Source organism: Carassius gibelio, chromosome A12 (assembly GCF_023724105.1).
Source record: "Carassius gibelio isolate Cgi1373 ecotype wild population from Czech Republic chromosome A12, carGib1.2-hapl.c, whole genome shotgun sequence".
Classification (NCBI taxonomy): domain Eukaryota; kingdom Metazoa; phylum Chordata; class Actinopteri; order Cypriniformes; family Cyprinidae; genus Carassius; species Carassius gibelio.
Window position 1 is genome coordinate 5,729,000 of NC_068382.1, and position 20,464 is coordinate 5,749,463.

General features: G+C 38.0%; 1 protein-coding gene across 1 annotated transcript; it reads left to right on the forward strand.

Moving 5' to 3' along the window:
• The first annotated feature begins 500 nt into the window (after nucleotides 1-500).
• LOC128024976 (cytochrome P450 26A1) lies at nucleotides 501-3,337 on the forward strand. Its single transcript, XM_052610897.1, has 7 exons — nucleotides 501-911; nucleotides 1,061-1,285; nucleotides 1,632-1,913; nucleotides 1,993-2,148; nucleotides 2,251-2,385; nucleotides 2,478-2,630; nucleotides 2,717-3,337. Exons 1-7 carry the CDS (start codon nucleotides 723-725, stop codon nucleotides 3,059-3,061), a joined length of 1,485 nt encoding a protein of 494 aa, XP_052466857.1. The 5' UTR covers nucleotides 501-722; the 3' UTR covers nucleotides 3,062-3,337.
• Nucleotides 3,338-20,464: the final 17,127 nt, after the last annotated feature.

The window sequence follows — 20,464 nt, forward strand, 5'->3', positions numbered from 1 at the left end:
ATTACTAAATAATAAGGAAATCATCTTACATATATTTTTTAATTTTTCCATATAGTCACACAAACACACATTTTTTTTATTTATATATATATATATATATATATATATATGTATATTTATATATATATATATATATATATATATATATATATATATATATATATATATATATATATATAAACTGTACATTTGTAGATAAGCTTTCTAAACCTGTGTAATGGCCTTTAAAGGACCCCCATGCCAAAGAAGGACAAAAGAGGAGCATTTAAGGGATTTAAAATGTAAAAGTAGAGCGTCACAGTTTAAGCTCCTCAATTAAATCCTCCACGGCATTTCTGATGCCACACAAGCCCAGAGTAATGAGTGTAAACGACGGGAATATTGGTAACAAAAGAGCCTCGGATGCTTCCTTTTGTGCTCGGGGAATTAACACCTTTTCAAAGTGAAATCTCAGGATTGTCTGCTTTCTACAGGAGGTGGTATTAAAATGCGCCTATAACAAATGGTTCAGAGTTTGGAGCAGCTTCTGCCCTGTGGGCGGGGCGAGATGACACCACAATTAAAGATGAACTTTGTGTGAACTAATTTATCTGAGGAAGGTAACAGGAGGAGACCTGCGCGCGATGGATATATAAGGACGCACCAGCGAGGACGCTTTCAGTCAGTGCGTAAAGACGCGTCTCCTCTCCAGAAACTATTTTGCGATCTTTGCGCGCTTCAACATGGGGCTGTACACGCTCATAGTCACCTTTCTCTGCACTATCGTGCTGCCAGTTTTGCTCTTTCTCGCCGCGGTTAAGTTGTGGGAGATGTTATTGATTCGCCGGGTCGATCCGAACTGTGGAAGTCCCCTGCCGCCAGGAACCATGGGCTTTCCCTTCATAGGAGAAACGCTCCAGCTGATCCTCCAGGTACGCGTGCGCTTTTAGTGCCATTTGCAAGTTCAGCTGAATTTACCTAAATGCGATGCATACTAATTTTTTGTTGTGTTATGGACACATGTGGAGTAAAATGTGTGTTTGGAATATTTGTGCCAATAACGCGTTGTCCTTACACACAGAGAAGGAAGTTCCTCCGGATGAAGCGCCAGAAATACGGATGCATCTACAAGACGCACCTCTTTGGGAACCCGACTGTCAGGGTGATGGGGGCTGATAACGTGAGGCAGATTCTGCTGGGCGAACACAAGCTGGTTTCTGTCCAGTGGCCAGCATCAGTGAGAACTATCCTGGGCTCTGACACGCTCTCCAATGTTCATGGCATTCAACACAAAAACAAGAAAAAGGTAAGGATGCGAATCAGTACTTTAGGGGTGTTGTATATTAAACTACATTGATATTTGAAGTAATTTACAAAATAACTTTTACTACATTACAATGTTCTCTGAGGAACGCTAAAGTATGTCAGCGGTTCCTCCTATAAAGCTGTAACATACCAGAGGATTTCAAGCACTTGAGATGTTTCTAGATTAAACCATAGATTAGAGTGAGGAGTTGCAGGAACTTTCTCATTCTCCCACAAGCATCTTCTCATTTCACAATGTTAGGACTGTAAACCTTATCTTCAGTTTTTGCATTGAAAGGAAAACATGTTTTAAAAAGATGCACTGTTTTTTTTAATGTTTTGTTTAGGCCATTATGAGAGCATTCTCAAAAGATGCTCTTGAGCACTACATCCCAGTTATCCAGGAGGAGGTGAAGAGTGCCATTCAAGACTGGCTGCAAAGAGATCCATGTGTGCTGGTTTACCCAGAGATGAAACGACTCATGTTTCGGATAGCCATGAGAATCCTGCTTGGTTTCGATCCTGAGCAAATCAAGACCGATGAGCAGGAACTGGTTGAAGCTTTTGAGGAAATGATCAAAAACTTGTTCTCGCTGCCTATTGATGTTCCCTTCAGTGGCTTGTACAGGGTAAGTTATTCTAGAATGATGCATTTTCGACATGTGAATTAAACTTCGGAAAATAACAACCTGTATTTTTGTCTGGCAGGGTCTGAGAGCGCGCAATTTAATTCATTCCAAAATCGAGGAGAACATCAGGAAGAAAATTCAAGATGATGACAATGAAAATGAGCAAAAACACAAAGATGCTCTTCAGCTGTTGATTGAGAACAGCAGGAGAAGTGAAGAGCCCTTTAGTTTGCAGGTAACTAATTCTCATTAGACTTCTCGGATATTGTTTTATTCCCAAAAGCGAGTGACATCCAGTCAGAGAACTTTATTAATAAAGTGTTTGTCTCCCTCTCAGGCAATGAAAGAAGCAGCTACTGAGCTTCTGTTTGGAGGTCATGAGACCACCGCCAGCACTGCAACCTCACTGGTGATGTTCTTGGGTCTGAATTCAGAAGTGGTACAGAAAGTTAGAGAGGAGATTCAGGAGAAGGTATGATCCAAAGCATTTCACTTTGAGTTCTTCTCAATTCAATGGCACATCTAAACCAATATGTGCGTTAATATGCACATTTTTATTCACAGCTTGAAATGGGCATCTATTCACCTGGAAAGACCTTAAGTATGGAGCTGCTGGAACAACTGAAGTACACTGGATGTGTGATTAAAGAAACTCTCAGAATCAACCCTCCTGTACCTGGAGGCTTCAGAGTGGCACTCAAAACCTTTGAACTCAATGTAAGTTCAACTTTAAGGCTTGATCGTTAATAATATAGACCGCTTCTAAATTATTTCACACTAAATGTTCTTTTATTTCCCTTCAGGGTTACCAGATACCGAAAGGATGGAACGTCATCTACAGCATTTGCGACACGCATGATGTTGCTGAGGTGTTTCCTAACAAAGATGAGTTCCAGCCAGAGAGGTTCATGAGCAAAGGCCTGGAGGACGGCTCCAGGTTTAACTACATCCCCTTCGGAGGCGGTTCCAGGATGTGTGTGGGCAAGGAATTTGCCAAAGTGTTACTAAAGATCTTTTTAGTTGAGCTAACACAGCAGTGCAACTGGATTCTTTTGAATGGACCCCCGACAATGAAAACGGGCCCAACCGTTTACCCAGTGGACAATCTGCCTACCAAGTTCAGTAGTTATATCAGCAATGAGTCCTGAACTAACGTGAGCTTTGTACATATGTTTGTTTTTTAGATGAGCTGTGATGTATTGGAGTTTATATTTTGTTTATATAAAAGATGTGTATATAGGTCTATACAACAAACGAGGGCACTACTTTTTCACGGATCGCTGCAATTCTACAAAGTGTCTGTGATGTATATTTATAATGTAGCTGTGTTATATGTATATATAGCTTTTGTACTGTATGCAACTTATTTAACTTGCTCTTTATTGTATGGGTTTTATTTAATAAAACAAGTTTTTAAATCTCAAGCTGTTTTTCATTGCTGGCAATAAGTTGATGCTAATAATAGCATGTGATTTACATGCAAAGCACATGTTAATGCAAATTAAGATTGCACACAAAAAAAAAAAAAACCTGTTGTACACAATCTTCTACATGCTTTCTGTTGTCTAAGTAAAACTGCAAAAATTTCCATCTTCCAGTCGTTTACTTTAGTCAACTTTTACTCGTTTTTATTAAGTTAACATAAGAACTATTATTTCATTAATGTTTCAAAATGTACATTTACTGGACTGAAGCATCTTAAGTTTATTTGATGACATTAGTTTTAGAATTTTTTTTATAAAAATGTATTAAAGTGGTAAATATGATCAGGCTTTTGAGGAACGTTTATTTGTCCATCTCTCAATCATTATTGTATTGCATTGCTTTATATGTTTTAAACACTACACAATAAGAGCTTTGATCATAAAACCAAACATTTAAATACAATTTTACTGAGATTACTGGGAGAAATAGAGTGACCACTGATATATATATATGCAGGAATTGATGTCTCTGTTTTTATTTATTTTAATTGAATTAATTGAATTGAGTTTAATAATTACTGGTAGCTACTGTGTTTCTCTGCTTCTTTTGAGTTCTAATGTTTTGTAAAAAAATGTTTGCAAACAGTTGTCCTAGCCTGTCTCAAAAGCTCATTACACTGTTGTATGGTTGTTCTACGACCCCCATAGGCGTCCCACCTAAGCTGTTGCAGCTTTGCACAAATGCATTACCCCCCATGGGGGCACGTCTCCCAGCGCACAGGGGTCATGTGGAAGGGACTTGTCCTTGTGTGACACGGCATTAGAGACAGAGAAGGCGGTGAGATGCTGGCAGATGCCTCTCTCGGCCGTTTCTCTGCTTTTCTCTGCTGCTGATTTACATGTGTCCCGCCGCAAGGCTGACACCTTTATGTTCAGCCACCCTATCGCTGCAGGTCCAGGCCTTGGGAGAGATGCAGCTGAACTTTTCCTCCTATCACCTTGTAAAGAACGTCTGTCCGGCCTATTGTTTGACATCTAGGGGCGACAACAAAACGTTTTATTCCCAGAGCCATTTTTTCTCTAAATTTGTGAGTATATACAGAATTTATAGCACGCAAATGAAAGAGGCCTGTTTTATTCACTAACTGAACACAGTGTAAATCAGTGGAATTGCAGGGTGTTTTCCCTCAGACACTGAACTGCTTGTTGTTTAGCGTAAGGGAAGAGGACAAAAGAAGCATTTTCAGAGTCCTTTTTTACATTTTCTGCACAAAATGTAAGCTATGCCTGTACAAAAGTCAAAGTACTGTGCTGTTGTAGTTGCTAAGGTGTTCATAATGGTTTTTAGTGTTGCTATGTGATTGATAGCTAGGATGTTTCAGATGGATTCTAAAGCATTTTTGGTTTGCTGGTTTTTCTGATATACAAAAATGGCTCAAGTCAATGGATATGGAGGACCAAACCTGCAGAAATTAAAAATAAATAAATAAATATATATATATATAGATAATTAAATAAATGTAAAAATATATAAATAAATAAATAAATAAATAATATTAGTTTTTATCACAACATTTATTTTTTTATTTTCCTTTTATTACATGTATTTATTTATCTCTATATTAATTTATTTATTTTTTATTTCTGCAGGTTTAGTCCTCCATAGGAGTCCCCTTTTCAATGCAAATCTAAGTGATTTGTTCACCTGTTTTATCATCCACCAGGCAAATACTGAACATTTGATCACTTAGAAAAGTAATAGGGATCAAAAAGTATTAATATTATTGATTTAACTGCACTATTTTTAATGAAGCTGCTTTAAAACAATCTGTATTGGATAAAGCACTCTATAAATAAATGTGACTTTGTTACATAAATTGTTTTATAGGTTATTGGTTCATTTAAAAAACATGTAATTTCAGCTAAACTCACTCCACAGGGGAAGTGTTAAAGAAGTCTGAGCTGACTGATATGGTTCTCCAACACTGAAGTGAAAATGGCTTTTTCATTACCACGAGGGTCAATGAGAAAGCCTCTAAAAGCATTTACACGTCTGCTGCCCTCTTGCCCTCCTGCCGAATCATATCAGACTTTTCCAGCTTTCAATCGGATTAACTATTAGCAGCCCATTGCTATTATTTATAATCAAGAGGGGGTTTTTCACAGGTCCCCAGGGTCAGGAAAAGTTCAGTTGTTTACAAAAAAGTCATGACCTCACAGAGACATTAATTTATCCGTTTCTTGTGGAAGTTTTGCAGGTCTCTGTTTTAGTACTATTAATGTAAAAAAAAAAACAAAAAAAAAAAAAACGCTTGACCTAGCATGTGAAGGCCAAGTAAAAGAAGTATGTGACCTCCTGCATGTATATTTTTTAAAAATCATAAAAGATTTACACATTTATTTTTAATGGTGTAAAAATCTGTAACACGCACCATTTTTACTTTTGCTCATACTTGGGTTTTTTGAACTTCTGACAATAAATGTTCAACTTTAGTTAAGTCACATTAATTTATATGTTGTTCTATACAGTACAGATTGTTTCAAAGCAGATTGATTCATGAATCATGAAACAAATTCAATTTCATCTGTAGTGCAGCTCCTCAGAAGATGATATCATTATTCAGCTCAGTTTAGTTCAGTTCAATAACTGTCCAGCTTCATTTAGTTCTCACTCAATAGTGTCAGTGCAGATAAAACAATAATATTACTGAATATTAATATCAAATTAATTAAAACCCCAACTGAGCAAGCCAAAAGCGACAGTGACAATAAAAAACGGGAAACCCTTCAGTGTGTAGCAACAAAACTGTGCAGCTTGAATGTACTGAAAATTTCTTCTAATATATAAAAGCATCAGCAAAATATATTTGAATAAACATGTAGAAATCAGAAGGTTGTGCAGACTGGGATTGGCTGTTTTAAAGGAATAATTCACCATAAAATGATAATTTGCTGAATATGTTTTTACCTTCGGGCCCTCCAAAATGTAGATGAGCAACAGTTTGAAGATAAAAACGTCTTGGTGGATTTGTTTCTTACAAACATGCTGCTTTTCACTTCACAAGATGGTTAGTGATGGACTGCTTGTGGATTATTGTGAGGTTTTTATCAGCTGTTTGGACTCTCATTCTGACGGCACCCATTCACTGCAGAGGATCCGATGGTGAGCACATTTCTTGTGATGAAGAACATCTAGTATGTCCTACGGGAGACTAGATTATCATCAGATTTTTATTTTTGGGTGAACTTAACTTGGGATGGTAAACAAGTTATACCCAGGTAAACCCTATTTACATTTTCTTCCAGAAAATATCCAAACTTCAAATATAGTCATTGAAAGTTTTACACCACAGAAAAACAAAGAGATGAAAAACATTCTCTTTGATGAGATTCTATGTGTGAGCTTTTGTCAAAGTGAGTATCTGTGCTCAAAGCTCATGATGAATGATTTCTCTGTACATCCACACCGACACAGTTCAGGAGGCAGCTTTACTCTGGTCAAGTAGCCGCGGCTCAGGTTTCTGACTCGACCAGCAGCGTAAACAGTTAGCATGCACCATTTAGTCTTCAGAATATCACTATCAATGCTAGCAAGTGAAAACAAATTCCCTAAATCTCCTGGAAAGAAGACCTCATTCCAATAGGCAGCTAAATATCTGGAGCTTATTGAAAGTGAAGATGATTTATTGCTTTTACTTGTGGCTTTCACGTGAAGCTGCATGACTGTAACCATTAGGTGGTTTTGGCTTTACTTCCAGTTGGGGAAGCTGGTCCGAAATTGCAACTTCCCAAGACACAAGCTCATAAATTGAAGTAGTATACGATAGCTTTCAGAGAAGTAGTTACCAAGTAAAGAAAAGGAAGCTAAGTGTATTTAAGGGACAGTATTTCAGGCCATAACGTTCGGATGACAATTTGCAATCAGTACAGAATTGATTTAAATTACAGATGCATTACACATAAACAAATGCATGTGCACTAAATGAATGAAATAAAATTAGTTAGCAGCCTAACTTATAGAACTGTTAAAAATAGCAGTGATTAACTCAAATATAAAGAGTATTTGACTGGAAAATTACTTAATTTTCCTTTAAAATAATACCACAATAACAGTGTACTGTAATCTAATTAATGGCTCACTAATTGGGTTTTGGGAATCAAAGTAAAGGTTTATATCCCTGAGCTCAGCTCTGATGAATAACAGCAATAAATCTTTAGGGTTGTTTGAGTTTTGTAGATGTTTAGCCCAGTGCACTTGACATTCAGTGGCAAATCATGGGCTGATAACCTGTGAGATCATTGTGAGACCTGAGCCCAAATCCACTACTGCATCTTATTGCTTCATGTCTAAATATTTGATTTGGACTCCAGCACAAAGCCACATACCACTGAAAGTTCAAAAGTTCAGTCTAGCCATGAACTTTGTCAGGACTCAAGTTGTTCTGCAGTCGAGGTATTTTCACCCACGCTCTTTCCCGAGAAACACAGATTTCTGTGGAGAACAGATTTAATTATTGTGAAAGTAATACATACAAATGCCTATTTGCTTACTTCTCTGAAAAAATAATTATATAATAAAACTCATTCTGTGAAATCGGCGACCAAACAAATAGTAGCAAATTAAAAACAGTGTTGTAGTGTTTTATTACTCTGCAAACTTCAGAAGTGAAACAGGGTTGCTCCGCGGTCACAGGAGCCGTAACAGGGCTGAACTTCATCCAGATAAGATGAGGAAACCTCTCCCTTGTCATATAGTTGTGAATGAATACATGAAAATATCTTATTCGTCCTAAGCAGACCTTAGAGGGTTAGAGGCCTTCGGAGAGGAGAGAACTTCAGTGGCTCCTCATTCAAACCTTTCTCTGTTTAATCGCATTCCTCTCCTTACCTGAGAAATGAAGCAGAGATTATGACACTCTCATTTAGTGAAAAGTGAAACACAATTTACTGATTTGTTCTCTCAATTTATAAATTGTGTGCACAATTTATAAATAGAGGGAACAAAATAGTAAATCGTGCATTCAATTTAGCCTCCTATTTTTTCCTGCATGCCAGGTGTAGGGGTCCGTAAAATACAGATTTGACTTAAAATCATTTTATTTTGCGAGAAGGAAAGTATAGATAACATAACAGGAAATCAGTTGCCTGTAACAACAGTCAGTTATCCACTTTATTCTTCAATGCGGAAGTAAGCCTATGGGTAGGTCTTCGGTTCATTAGCTGCTACAGGGAAATAACGAGAAGAATAACAACATGCAGTAAAACTGATTGCACGGGAAGAATAAGGTGGAAACACTAAAATATAAATGCAATGACTGAGCAATAAAAATCAAGTATTCATAATATAATTTGAATAAACTGATTCCATTATAAGGAACTGAATGTTCTGGCTTTTTAGTTCCTTAAGATGTTTTTTTGTTTTCTGGGGGTACTTTCTGAGGACATTTCTCAAAGTTCACTGCTTGCTCTTGCCTTTAATGAGTTTGCTGATCCTGTAAAGAGCACAATATCACAGGTAGAGGTATGTTTAGTTGTTTTGGTATGTGGAAACAGATAGTGGTGGAGATTCCCGCAAAATGATTCATTTGCTGTTCCCATCAAAAGGACGCTCTATGAACAGCTGCTATGGACTCAAAGCAAGTGAGGAAGACTTGCCCAGTTCATTGGGAGGGCAGAGGAGATATAGAGTGGTATGTCTGTGACATTTGTGCACACACACACACACACACACACACATATGCTGAAAGAGTTACCTCTGTATCTCCCATTACCTCCCTCACGAGAGGAACTCTTTGCAACACTTCACCCTCGTCCAAGCTGCCATCATCTTCGCCTCCAATACTCTTCGGGTTCATTCCCATGCCAGACCGAGCAAGCAGCTGCATTTATTTTCGACATCCGTCATTGCAAAAAGAAAACACTGTTTTGGATTGTACTGGGAAGGCTTGAATGGTTTCTAACACCATCTTCTGACTTAATGATCAAAACCGATGAGTTATTACTTGTACGCTGAGGGTTTGAAGCGCCGGGGACGAGTGAACTCTTTTTGGAGCGGCTTTGGAAGTGTAACTTATCAGTTGTGGAAAACTCTAATGGTGGATAGCTGTACTTGGTTTGTTAGCCACCTAATCCTTCATTCAGCCCATCTGTCAAGAGCTGCCTTTGTCCCTCAATTTCAGTCCTGTCTTTGATTCAGGAAAGTTCAGTGCCGAGTCGTTCTTTACACTATCACTGCCTGGAGAACATGTGTCAGCAGACTGAATCTTTAGCAGATGTTCTAATAGGCTTCACTTTAATGAAACCTCATGACTTTTACTATAGTCCCGATTTTGCTGTGGTCCGATTGAGAATAAACAGATATGGGTTATACTTCAAAATTATGAAAAGTGCATTGAGAGGGTTAATGCTTCAATAATATCTGTGTAATTGGTTATGGTTATTTTTGTGGAACATTTGAACAGATTCTGTGTTCTCATGGGAGCCCAAACATAAAGACATTAAAATCAATCTGAAAGATCCATAGATAGGTCACTGTTGTTATTTATGACTGGATTTTTTCGCCTTAAAATTAATAATAATTTCATTCAATACTGTTCAAATTTTTGGGGTCAGCAATTTGGTCAGCAATTTTATATATATATATATATATATATATATATATATATATATATATATATATATATATATATATATATATATATATATATATATATATATATATATATATATATATATATATATATATATATATATATATATATTTTTTTTTTTTTTTTTTTATTCAACAAGGATGCATTAACTTATCAAATGTGACTATAAAGACATTTAGAATTTTATAATAGACTCCTATTCCAAATAAATGCTGATTTTGAAAAACATGATTCTTTACAGAAATATTAAGCAGCATGACTATTTTCAACATTGATAACTAAATGTTTCTTCAGCAGCAAATCAGCATCAGAATGTTTTCAGAAGTATCATGTGACTGATGTCTGAAGTAATGAAGCTAAAAAATCTGCTTTGCCATTGCAGGAATAAATTACATTTAAAAAATATATTAAAATAGAAAACAAGTATTTACAATTGAAATATATTATAAATTGTATTGATCAAATAATCACATCTTTGGTGAGCATAAGACATTTAAAAAAACATTTTTATCTCTAAAACTGTAGTGTGCACTCAAATATTTTCTGCAATTAATGCAGCTTTAAATGTTTATTCCTTTTTTTATTACATTCTGGTTAATGTAAATTGTATTCCTTTTAAGATATTACATTTGAATTGAATTGACATTTTTATTAAGATTGAATAAACGTTAGTGTTCCACATTTAAAAATAATCAACAGCAATGATAGCAATGGGTATTTTCTTCCTAGCTGACAGAAAACCGAATGCACAGTGAGTTTCAGGACATGAAATCCTAGAATTGACCTTTTGATGAGCAGATGTCACCTGTTTACTCTGTGGAGGCTGAAGGGGAAGCTCTGAACCCCGCAGTCTGGCCGGTGGAGGAGTGTGGTGGGGAACACTTAAGAAGAGCTCATGCTGAGACAGACAGGGACAGATGAGGACCGCTGGCGCTCACAGCTGGGAATCCAGTCAGGGCCAGAGAGTCTATCAGTGAACTCCACAGCCCTGCGCAGACCCCTCCTGACCTGAACATAACCCCACTGATGCTAATTCTTATTTATTGCCTATTAAAGAGCAATGTTTCATCCTCTCATGCCGTAGTGTGATTTAGCACATCTCAAGTCGAGTGTCTCACCCTATTGCTTCATCATGTACTGAACACTTTATAAGCAGGCCATTGGTAACTTCAATAGCTAAATTTGTAAACATTTCTAGTGCATTCTTCTGCAGGCTGTGTGACAGGTTGTTGTACCATATAAAGGTCCAATTTCTGAGTGTAGTTTAAAAGTTTCAGTAGCATTCTGGTCATGTGTCTCATGATGTCACTGAAATTTTATACTTTACTGTTCCCCAGGCAAATTCTGATGTATTATATAGAACAAACAGGGCTTTAGTGTTAAAGTGATTTCCAAAACCATTCATATACATATAAAATAGGCTTCTATGCATATCAGGTCTTCTCACGTCATATTACATGTTATGATGTGAGGTTACATTTACAAAGAGGAATATTCGGAGAAGTGGGTTGAATGGAAGAATGGACCTGTGTGAAAAGAGTGTCGTTTATGGCACTTGGCACAGGGCCATCTGAAGAGGTACCTGCTAAGTGCCGTCATTAAGCTGGAGTCAAAGTGTCTACAGGATCTGCATTGTGCACCACGGCCCTTGTTTCCTGTCAGACCTGGAGATGTGAATTGTCCTGGGGCCCTTCAGGTTGAACCAGGGCTGGGGGAAGAGATGAGACAGAAGGACACAAAGGAACAAGAGAGGTGACGGTCCGAGTCTAGTCATCCTGTCTGTCCCCTCTCTTATCTTGTTTGAGACTGGCATTAGGTCGACAGTAGCAAGCTGCGAAGCCGCATTTCACACTTTCAGTTAGGGATGTATTATGTCGTGTGACACCTCACCTGCTTGTGAAAAGCAGAGACACATTATCAGGACAGGTCCCCGTTTCTTTGAACCCCGGTGAGTTCATTAGCATTTTATGCCTGTGTCAAAGCAGTCTGATGCACACTAACGTCGTAATGGCGCTCTGAAGGTGGTGTGAGACACCGTCCTCAGATCTTCAGGAGCCTCAGGGACTATTTAGGTGGTGCAATCAAAGACGCTCTCCTCTATAAACTGGCTTTCGTACTCAACTTTATAGACCCTGATTTGTCAGAACAAGGAGTGAAAGGAGTCGTGGCCAGGGGTTAACTACAGTCCACCGCCGTTTCAGACAGCTCACATATGTATGTGATTGCATTGCTCTCATTGAGACCACAGCCCATAGATCATTTCCGCTTTATTGTTTTCTACACTAAACTGTCACCTCTTTGAACTCTGAATAACAGTGGATCATGGGCCAGAAAGTTTTGGTCGTCATATCTGACATTACCTGATGTCAAGTGAAATGGACTCATTACACATGCATTCATTTCCTGTAACTACTTTCAATTCACATGGTCTATTTGTTCACTTGAAATGTGTCTTTAAACACAGGAAACATGTCATGCAGGTTTGAATATGATGACATATATATTTTAGAAAAAAAAAAATCTAATATAGGTTTAAATATTTTCTTAGACCGTGTAATACATCCATGTGAATTTATATGTAGTAAGTGTTATTGTATATTAAATTTACTTGTATATGTAAATAAATTAAATTAAAACTAATTAATATGGATTTTTAACAGTCCTGCAAATAAACAATATAGATTGCCATACTGGAATACATGTGATTTTTACATTTAAATTTTAAATTATATTCAGCTCTAGAAATATACTTTGAAATATTCCATTACTATAAATTAATTTCATGTATAAATAAACAAAAAAGGACAATATACTGTATATAATATCCATTTGTATTTATATAAAACATATATTATGTATTTAAACAATTTAATTTATTCTCAAAATCAAGATATGTAATTTCTTCTATTGTCGGCACATGCATTTTGTGCATGTTTAATAATCCTTTCTGGCTGGCACACGTCTGTCCAGCAACAGTTTGAGATGCTTTTACAAACCAACTGCTTCAATACTTCTATTATCTTTTTCTTTTTTTTTCACATGTCCTCCTACCCCCATGTTCTTGCTGGTGCATTTATCATCCATTTTCACTTTTGTTGAGGCCATGCATCAAATGATCACTCATAGCCGAGTGTTTTCCTTAGCATCGGTCATCTTTCATTGTCACCATCAAAGGACTGTCTCCTCTCCTTTATGGGAGAGAGAAAGAAAGAGAGGGGGCTAAAGGACAGGAGCACTATGTCTCATCCTAACACCACACTGTCGCCTCAAGAGAATCCGAGGTGTACCATCCAAGCATCTCTCCGTGGGTGCTGGGTTTTTCAACGGCCTGCCCTCCGGTTCACCTTGAGCTGTTGCCGAGACCTCCATCCCTCTCCATCTGTCACCAGCAGAGAAGCTCTGTTTTACTGCGGCTGGATCCACGAACAGCAGATCTGGGTTCAGCCAAGATTCACCAGGAATGTGTTTTAACCACACACACTGCATGTGACCCTCTCACACTTATGAAGTTTTATTTATACACTAGTCAATTAGAGAGAGAGAGTTTAGGGGTTTATAACAGTAGGATCTAGAGCAGTCCTGATCTGTGCTAGATCAGCCATCATGTGATTCCAGCCGTCCTTTGGTGCTTTCACCTTGTGTCACGTTCCAGAAACTACACAAACATGGCTGCTTAGCAGATCTGCTTCACCCATACCTTTATTACGAGTCTGCAGCCATATCACCCTGGAGCCCAAGACTGGTTGCCCACTGAAGCTAAGCAGGGCTGAGCCTGGTCAGTACCTGGATGGGAGACCTCCTGAGAAAACTAGGTTGCTTCTGGAAGAGGTCTTAGTGAGGCCAGAAGGGGGCGCTCACCCTGTGGTCTGTGTGGTCCCTAGTGACGGGGACATTATACTGTAAAGAGATCACAAAAAATCCCATGGCACTTCTTATAAAGATATATCTTTTAATCTTGTTGAATGTGTAGCTATAAATGAAGGTGTGTTTTTTATTTTTAAGAAAATGCAATAAAATACATCAAAATTACCCAAATAATTGTCCAAAATATGGCAAAACATATGCAACGAGCTCCAACAGAATGTGCAAATTTGTTTATTTCTTTAGTTTTAATTCAGAAATTCTCCATTCATAGCTCAGCAGATAAATGTGCCCTTTAGGTTGAGACAAAAATGTCATAATTATGAGTTCAGAACAAATGAATGATTGTGCAAAGTTGTAATTCATGAGTGGAAAGCTTATTCTCAAGGATACTTGAGTTGCCAAGTAGGTATTAATGATATAGCAAGTTATTTAACATTTTTCATTCTGTATTTCAATTATTATAAAGATGTGATGTAGAGAAAAGCTGATAGACAACAAGTATAAAGTTAAAAACCTGACTTTCAAGGTTTACTGTAGACACTTACTTTCCATACCATGCATACATTAGTGACAGAAATGAATAATATTCCTAAGTTTGAATTCAGATGTAGTCATTTGGGTTTTTTATTAACAGTATAATTATTTTGTTTTGGTGTGGTTATGCCTGTGTTATGTATCCAAGTAATGTTTAATTAGATTTTCATCAAAGAATGATGGCGTAAAATTTTTTTAGACTTTTTTAATTAGGTTATCTTCTCAGACATTTTAGATTTATGTATTTAGCAGACGCTTTTATCCAAAGTGACTTACAGTGCATTTAGGCTATATATATTTTTTTACCAGTATGTAAAAAAAAAAAATCTCAAAATCAGCAGTTATCTGCAATTGCTTTGTGTTTTACCTTTCAAAGAGAGGCATTTCGCTGACCCAAGTCGAGCCAGTCAAGCGGCAATGACTGCACCTCAGTGTCAAAGCTAATTGGTAGCTGATCAAAATAAAGGCTTGAATGGGAGTTGTCTCTGCACCCAGAATTACCCTGAACTGTGGGTGAACCCACTGCTCCCATCAAAGAGTTCACTGGAATTGTCCATGTGCCTGAAATCATCTCACGCGACCTCAAATTAAACAGGGAAGCGCTGTGTTTCAGCAGGGGAGATGAGGAGATGATTGCATGAGTGACTGTAAAACCTGCCTTGACGGTGCCATGATTATCAGCTCTTTCAGAAACACAGCTGACATGAGAGTCGAACAAAAAGACTGCCATGACATTGTGAACATACAACGGTGTGTCCAAAAATGTGTGGATTCATAAATGCACATAAGCGCTACTCCACTTACGTACGTTTTATAAAGGGATCAGTTTTTTATACAATATTTGTGAAAATGCCACTGAGATATATTTGCCTTACTTCACCAGCAACAGTCCAACGGCGAGCAACATAGGCACTTTAAAAGCAGCACCATCTGCATTCTCTTTCACGACTGATGAGGTGTTGATTTCAGTTGGTTGATTAGGAGCCAACAGAAAACCGAAGAGTCATAGAAAATAGATCACTAAATATTGTAATGGATCTCAGTGGTCTGAACTGGGAAATACCACTGAAGTGCAATCCACTTTATAGTGCTTTATGTTAAGGCAACTGTCTCTACTATTGCTCATAAACCCAAATCCCATCTCATATTAAGATACAAAAAAAAAAAAAATTGCAGTAAAGTTTCGAAAGAGGACAATAAAAAAAGGATTACTCAAAACAACGGGATATAGTCAGGATGGATGAACGTTTCCATTACTGACTACTTCCATATGCGTCTTCGGGGTTTCGATCACAAAATATTCTAGACCTCATAACTATAGCCCTAATAATCTAGACTTCATTTGTCAACACGGACTACTTGTGATGGGATCACAGAAAACCAACGTAATACTAGCTGGAAACAGAACCATACATAGGGTTAATGACTGAGCACATGTTGAAGTTGTCTCTTCCCACTGGTGCTTCAAACATGAGAACAATGATACCTAAAATCATGCAATTTGTTGAGAAAGGGTGGCTTTTACTTTTCTAAGAAACCCAGACTTATGATGTTTACTTGGCAGAAGATAAAACCCTAACCTTATCGGAAAAAATACTAGGATATCAGGCAGGCTCTTTTAACTTGATCCGAAGACACCCAGAACTCCTTAGCAGTAGCAAACATTGTACCGAATGCCCTAGCATTGTGGTTTATTTGGATGCTACATAAACCCTATCCTTGTGATTTAATTTGAACAATTTTGATCTTGCACCTGCCAAACAGTCCACATGCAGAGCAGTTGTCTGGCTCCCTCTTTCTGTGCAACTGTCCTGGCAGATCTCTCTCGTGAGTCCTGGCAGATGCTTAGCTAGGGAGATAAGAGCCCAGCGGCGTTTGAGAGACGCTGACAGGATGCTCCATTACACGGTGTAATTACAACCAGAAGCGGCACCAAGTGTGAAAGCGACTGATAACATCAGGTCAACCAGTGAGCCAGGAGTTCAGTGTGAGGTGGAGGGGAAAGACGCATCTCTGACATGTTATGTTTCCACGGCCCTCAATTCTGTGAGCGCATACCTGAAAACTCACACTGACGCTTCTCTTTGTGGTCAGCAATGCTGTTGATTCTAACTATGCCGACACACTAAATAAGTACATGCAAATCAATATTGTGGTCATATTCTGATTATACAAGAATTTTATTAACCAGATTTTCCCAAATAACCTGTAAAAACTGACTAGAGAACAGAATAAGATAGATAAGACTGAAATCACCTTATTCCGAATAATGTATTGATGATGAACATTTTACGAACATAAAATAAAACATCATGGCTTACTTTTTGACTGACAGGAAATCCGTGCCTATTCATTTTACGGAATATTGCCATGTTTAAAGAGAAATGTCCAGTGAGTGGCACTGAAAGTGTGTTCAGTTTTATACGAAACAAATAAACAAATCTGGCAACGTTTAATTATGTTTTTTTAATGTATTTTGTATGTATGGTGAGTGGAGATAAAAGGCAAAAACATGCACAACATATACTAAACCTGACCCTAAACCTAACCAATAGTGTTAACAAAAACAATAAAACAGATAAAAAGCATTTGTGTAGCGCGGGACTTGCACCCGAGTGCTCTGCATCACAGGTGTAACACTTCACCAGGTGAGCTACTAAGCAAGTTTACTTTATCAGAGAAGTCATAAAGATGGAGCATTTTGAGCTCATAATCTAATATTGTGTGGGGAACTATGTGGCATAGTTTGTCATTTATTTGTATTATGCAGATTGCTGTGCAGGACTATAGCAATATTCTCTCAGAGCATAATTAGAATATGGGCCTTATTAAGAAAATGAAAATGTGACATCAGCACATGCTGTACTGCAGTTTATAGATGAGAAAGCACACCACAGGTGAAGCAGCACAGCGTCACAAGGTCGGCGAGGGGACAACCACAGGAAAGCTCTCATAAACTCAAACACAGAGGGCGCCAGTATTGCCCCTCGCCCCTGTCCTCAACTTACCCTTACCCCCCTCCTACCCCAGCCTGGCGACACGTGCTGATTCCACAATCAGATTTGTCCGTTTTATTTTGAGGTCCTGACCCCACCGCCTTTGGGAATGTGAACTTTTCTTGTTTATTGGTGGCCATCAGGTCAAGAACAGCTGTGTGTGTGTGTGTGTGTGTGCGCATGTGTGTTAAAAAGAGGGAATGAGAAAGGGAAGTGTGCAAAATGCCTCCTTTTGGGTAGACGTGGATTGCTCCCATTAAGCAACAAAACCGCTTTGGTCCTTCACCTGTACTCTGTCCTGCAGGGACATTAGTTAGGTGGCTGCTGGGTGCTTGTATGGAGAATGGGTGAGGCGGAGCAGCAGTTTGCAGGAGCTGAGGAGGTACACCATCTCCTGTCGCCAGGCTGGATTTATGATGCTTCCTCTCACTTTGAAGGGCAGCTCTGTTTGCTTAGTCCCCGCTAACTCCTTGCATGGCCTGCCCCAGTGCATGTTCATTCATAATAACACTCCAGTGACACCAACCCCCAGGAATAAGGATGACGTTCTTTGAAAAAAAAAAAATTTCAAGTTTTGTTTTCATTATCATTTATTTTCTTTTGATTTTCATTACAATTAAGGACATTTAATCCCTAAAATAATCACTACTTAAAAGTGAAAAATATAATTACAGTTATCTAATCTGAGCAAAGGTATACATATTATATTACATATTATATACATTTTAATGATTTGTTTAACTCATTAACCATGGTATAATTTGTTTGCCTTTTATATGAGTTGATTCTTATAAAATCGTTTTTGAAATTTAATGAAATAAAAAAAAAAATTTGTGTGAAATTCAATGACACTAATATCACCACAATAAAAGGGTTTGTATGAAAATCTGAACTCCAGTACTAACATAATCACCCTAAACAAACAAATGCAAAACCAAGGGGTGATGATAACAGTAAATCTGATAATACACAGCCAACTAATGGAGGTTCACAGTGAGGGAATGGAAGGATAGATCGTACCATCTGCACCTCTCCACGGCACAACACACTCCGTCTACAGCAGCAACAGGAAATCTGTGTAAAGTTCAGCCATGGGTCAGTGTAGACATTGCTCCTCCCCTCCGCCCTCCCTCCTCCACACACACACACACACACACACACACACACCTGAGCAGCCTTTGTGGGGTCATGAGGATTAGTGATGGGGCGGGGGCAGGAGAAAAGGGACACAAGTACCATATAATTTAAACAATTAAGGAAACATTTAGTTAATGTTGCAGTGTGTCTGTAGTGTGTGACTGACCTTTTCTTCAACCCATTTATGAACTTTTGTTTAGTGTGCGTGGATGTCCACCACACAGATGTGCAATGCAGAGAGCAGATAAACTTTTGCCGCATATTGCTTGTCTTATGTAACTTATGCACCTCAGATAATGAGTTGATGGGGGGTAAACTAAACTGTTGTCAGTTTCCTGAACACTCCTTGCTGATATGCCAGCAAAGCTTCCAACAATCCCTAATGTCTCTCTTGTGTGATATTAGTAATCGTGGAGTGGTTAAGTCTGCAGATCTGCTGGGGTTATGGTTATGACTAAACCGGGACACACGACTCCTCAGACGATGCTGGCTCTTATCTCTATAGAGCAGCAATGTATGATTCCATAGCAGAACGTGAAGAGCCAGCAGCGGCTGCTTGACCTCTCTCTAATCATCAAGTCAAATCCTGGTCAAACCCTGAGGGACAGCCGTGACGGAGGAGGCCGGCCTGACTCCGTACATGTGTTTGGAGCCGCGATTAAGCATTCCAAGAATGTGGTATGAAAATAAGCAGCTTTGATTGATAACAAACAAACAAACAAGAGATTATTCATGTGTTCTGACTCCAGCTCAGCCAGGACGTTCAGTCATTCATGGTGTTTGCTGTCAAGAAGGTTTGAATAGAAGTGCTGCAGGGATGACGTGTTTTTTTTAGGCCAAAACCTGGAAATGAGTTCCATCATCTTAGTTTGGTTACATGCCTAAACTAAGGTCTGTTTTTAACAGAAGCTCGCGATATTTTCACATTTTATTTAACAACATCAGTTACACACCCTTTCAGTTTTAAATTATTTTACTTGAAATAAGGCAATAAGTAGCTAAATGGTAGTTTTCTGGGACATTTAAACGTCATCATGTTGAACAGGTAAACTCATCTACTCATTAGTCTCCTTTTACAGCATCATTGTGCTCATAATCACTCTTCGCAAACTATTCTAACTCAAACTTTCAGGGAAAATTATTTTAAGTAAAGACTGAAAGGGTTGTCGGAAGCTTAATGATGTGATGTGGTGTGGTGTAGTCTGGTAATAGCAAACATTTGTGTTTGTGTTTAGGCTTCAAAATTTATAAAAACCAAAATTTAATTATGGATAACGATTCACAAAATGTATATAAATCATAGACTTTTTTTGGTCACATATCTTATTTTCTCCAGTAATACAAAAGCTAAAGAAAAAATGCTGGGTGATGCTATCTTCCGGTTTGGCCTAAAACGTACAGAAATACATAATCACCGCAGCTCCCAAAATGGGAGACCACAGTGTCACTGCAAACTCATATTGTGTCCACTGAACACAAAATATGATTTAAAAGCATTTAGTCAGTGGTCATATGAGTCATATTATGGTTTCACGTGAATGAAATTTAAGCTGTTAATCAGGTTGCAATCTCCCTCTTAGATCATCTTCATACAGCATATTTGAAACATTCAAAAACATCATTGAGATTTGAAAACTTTTAAACTCACCTTTTATGTTCCACAGAAGAAAGCAAGTCGACTTGAGGATGAGTAAAAGAAAACCAAACGTTCATTGATGATTTCTAAGGAGGCCCTTTAAATCTATACTGTTATAGCTCCCCCTAGCGGACATCTAATATATGCAAATCTCGCAGTTAAAAAAATGCCCAGCTTGCTTTGGTAACAGGGTTGAATTGGTTAATGAATGTGTTCAAAATGGATGTCACATCCCACATATAGAATTTTTATTTATTAATTTAAACTAAGAAAACCATACAGGGTCATCATACAAGTCATACATTCTGTT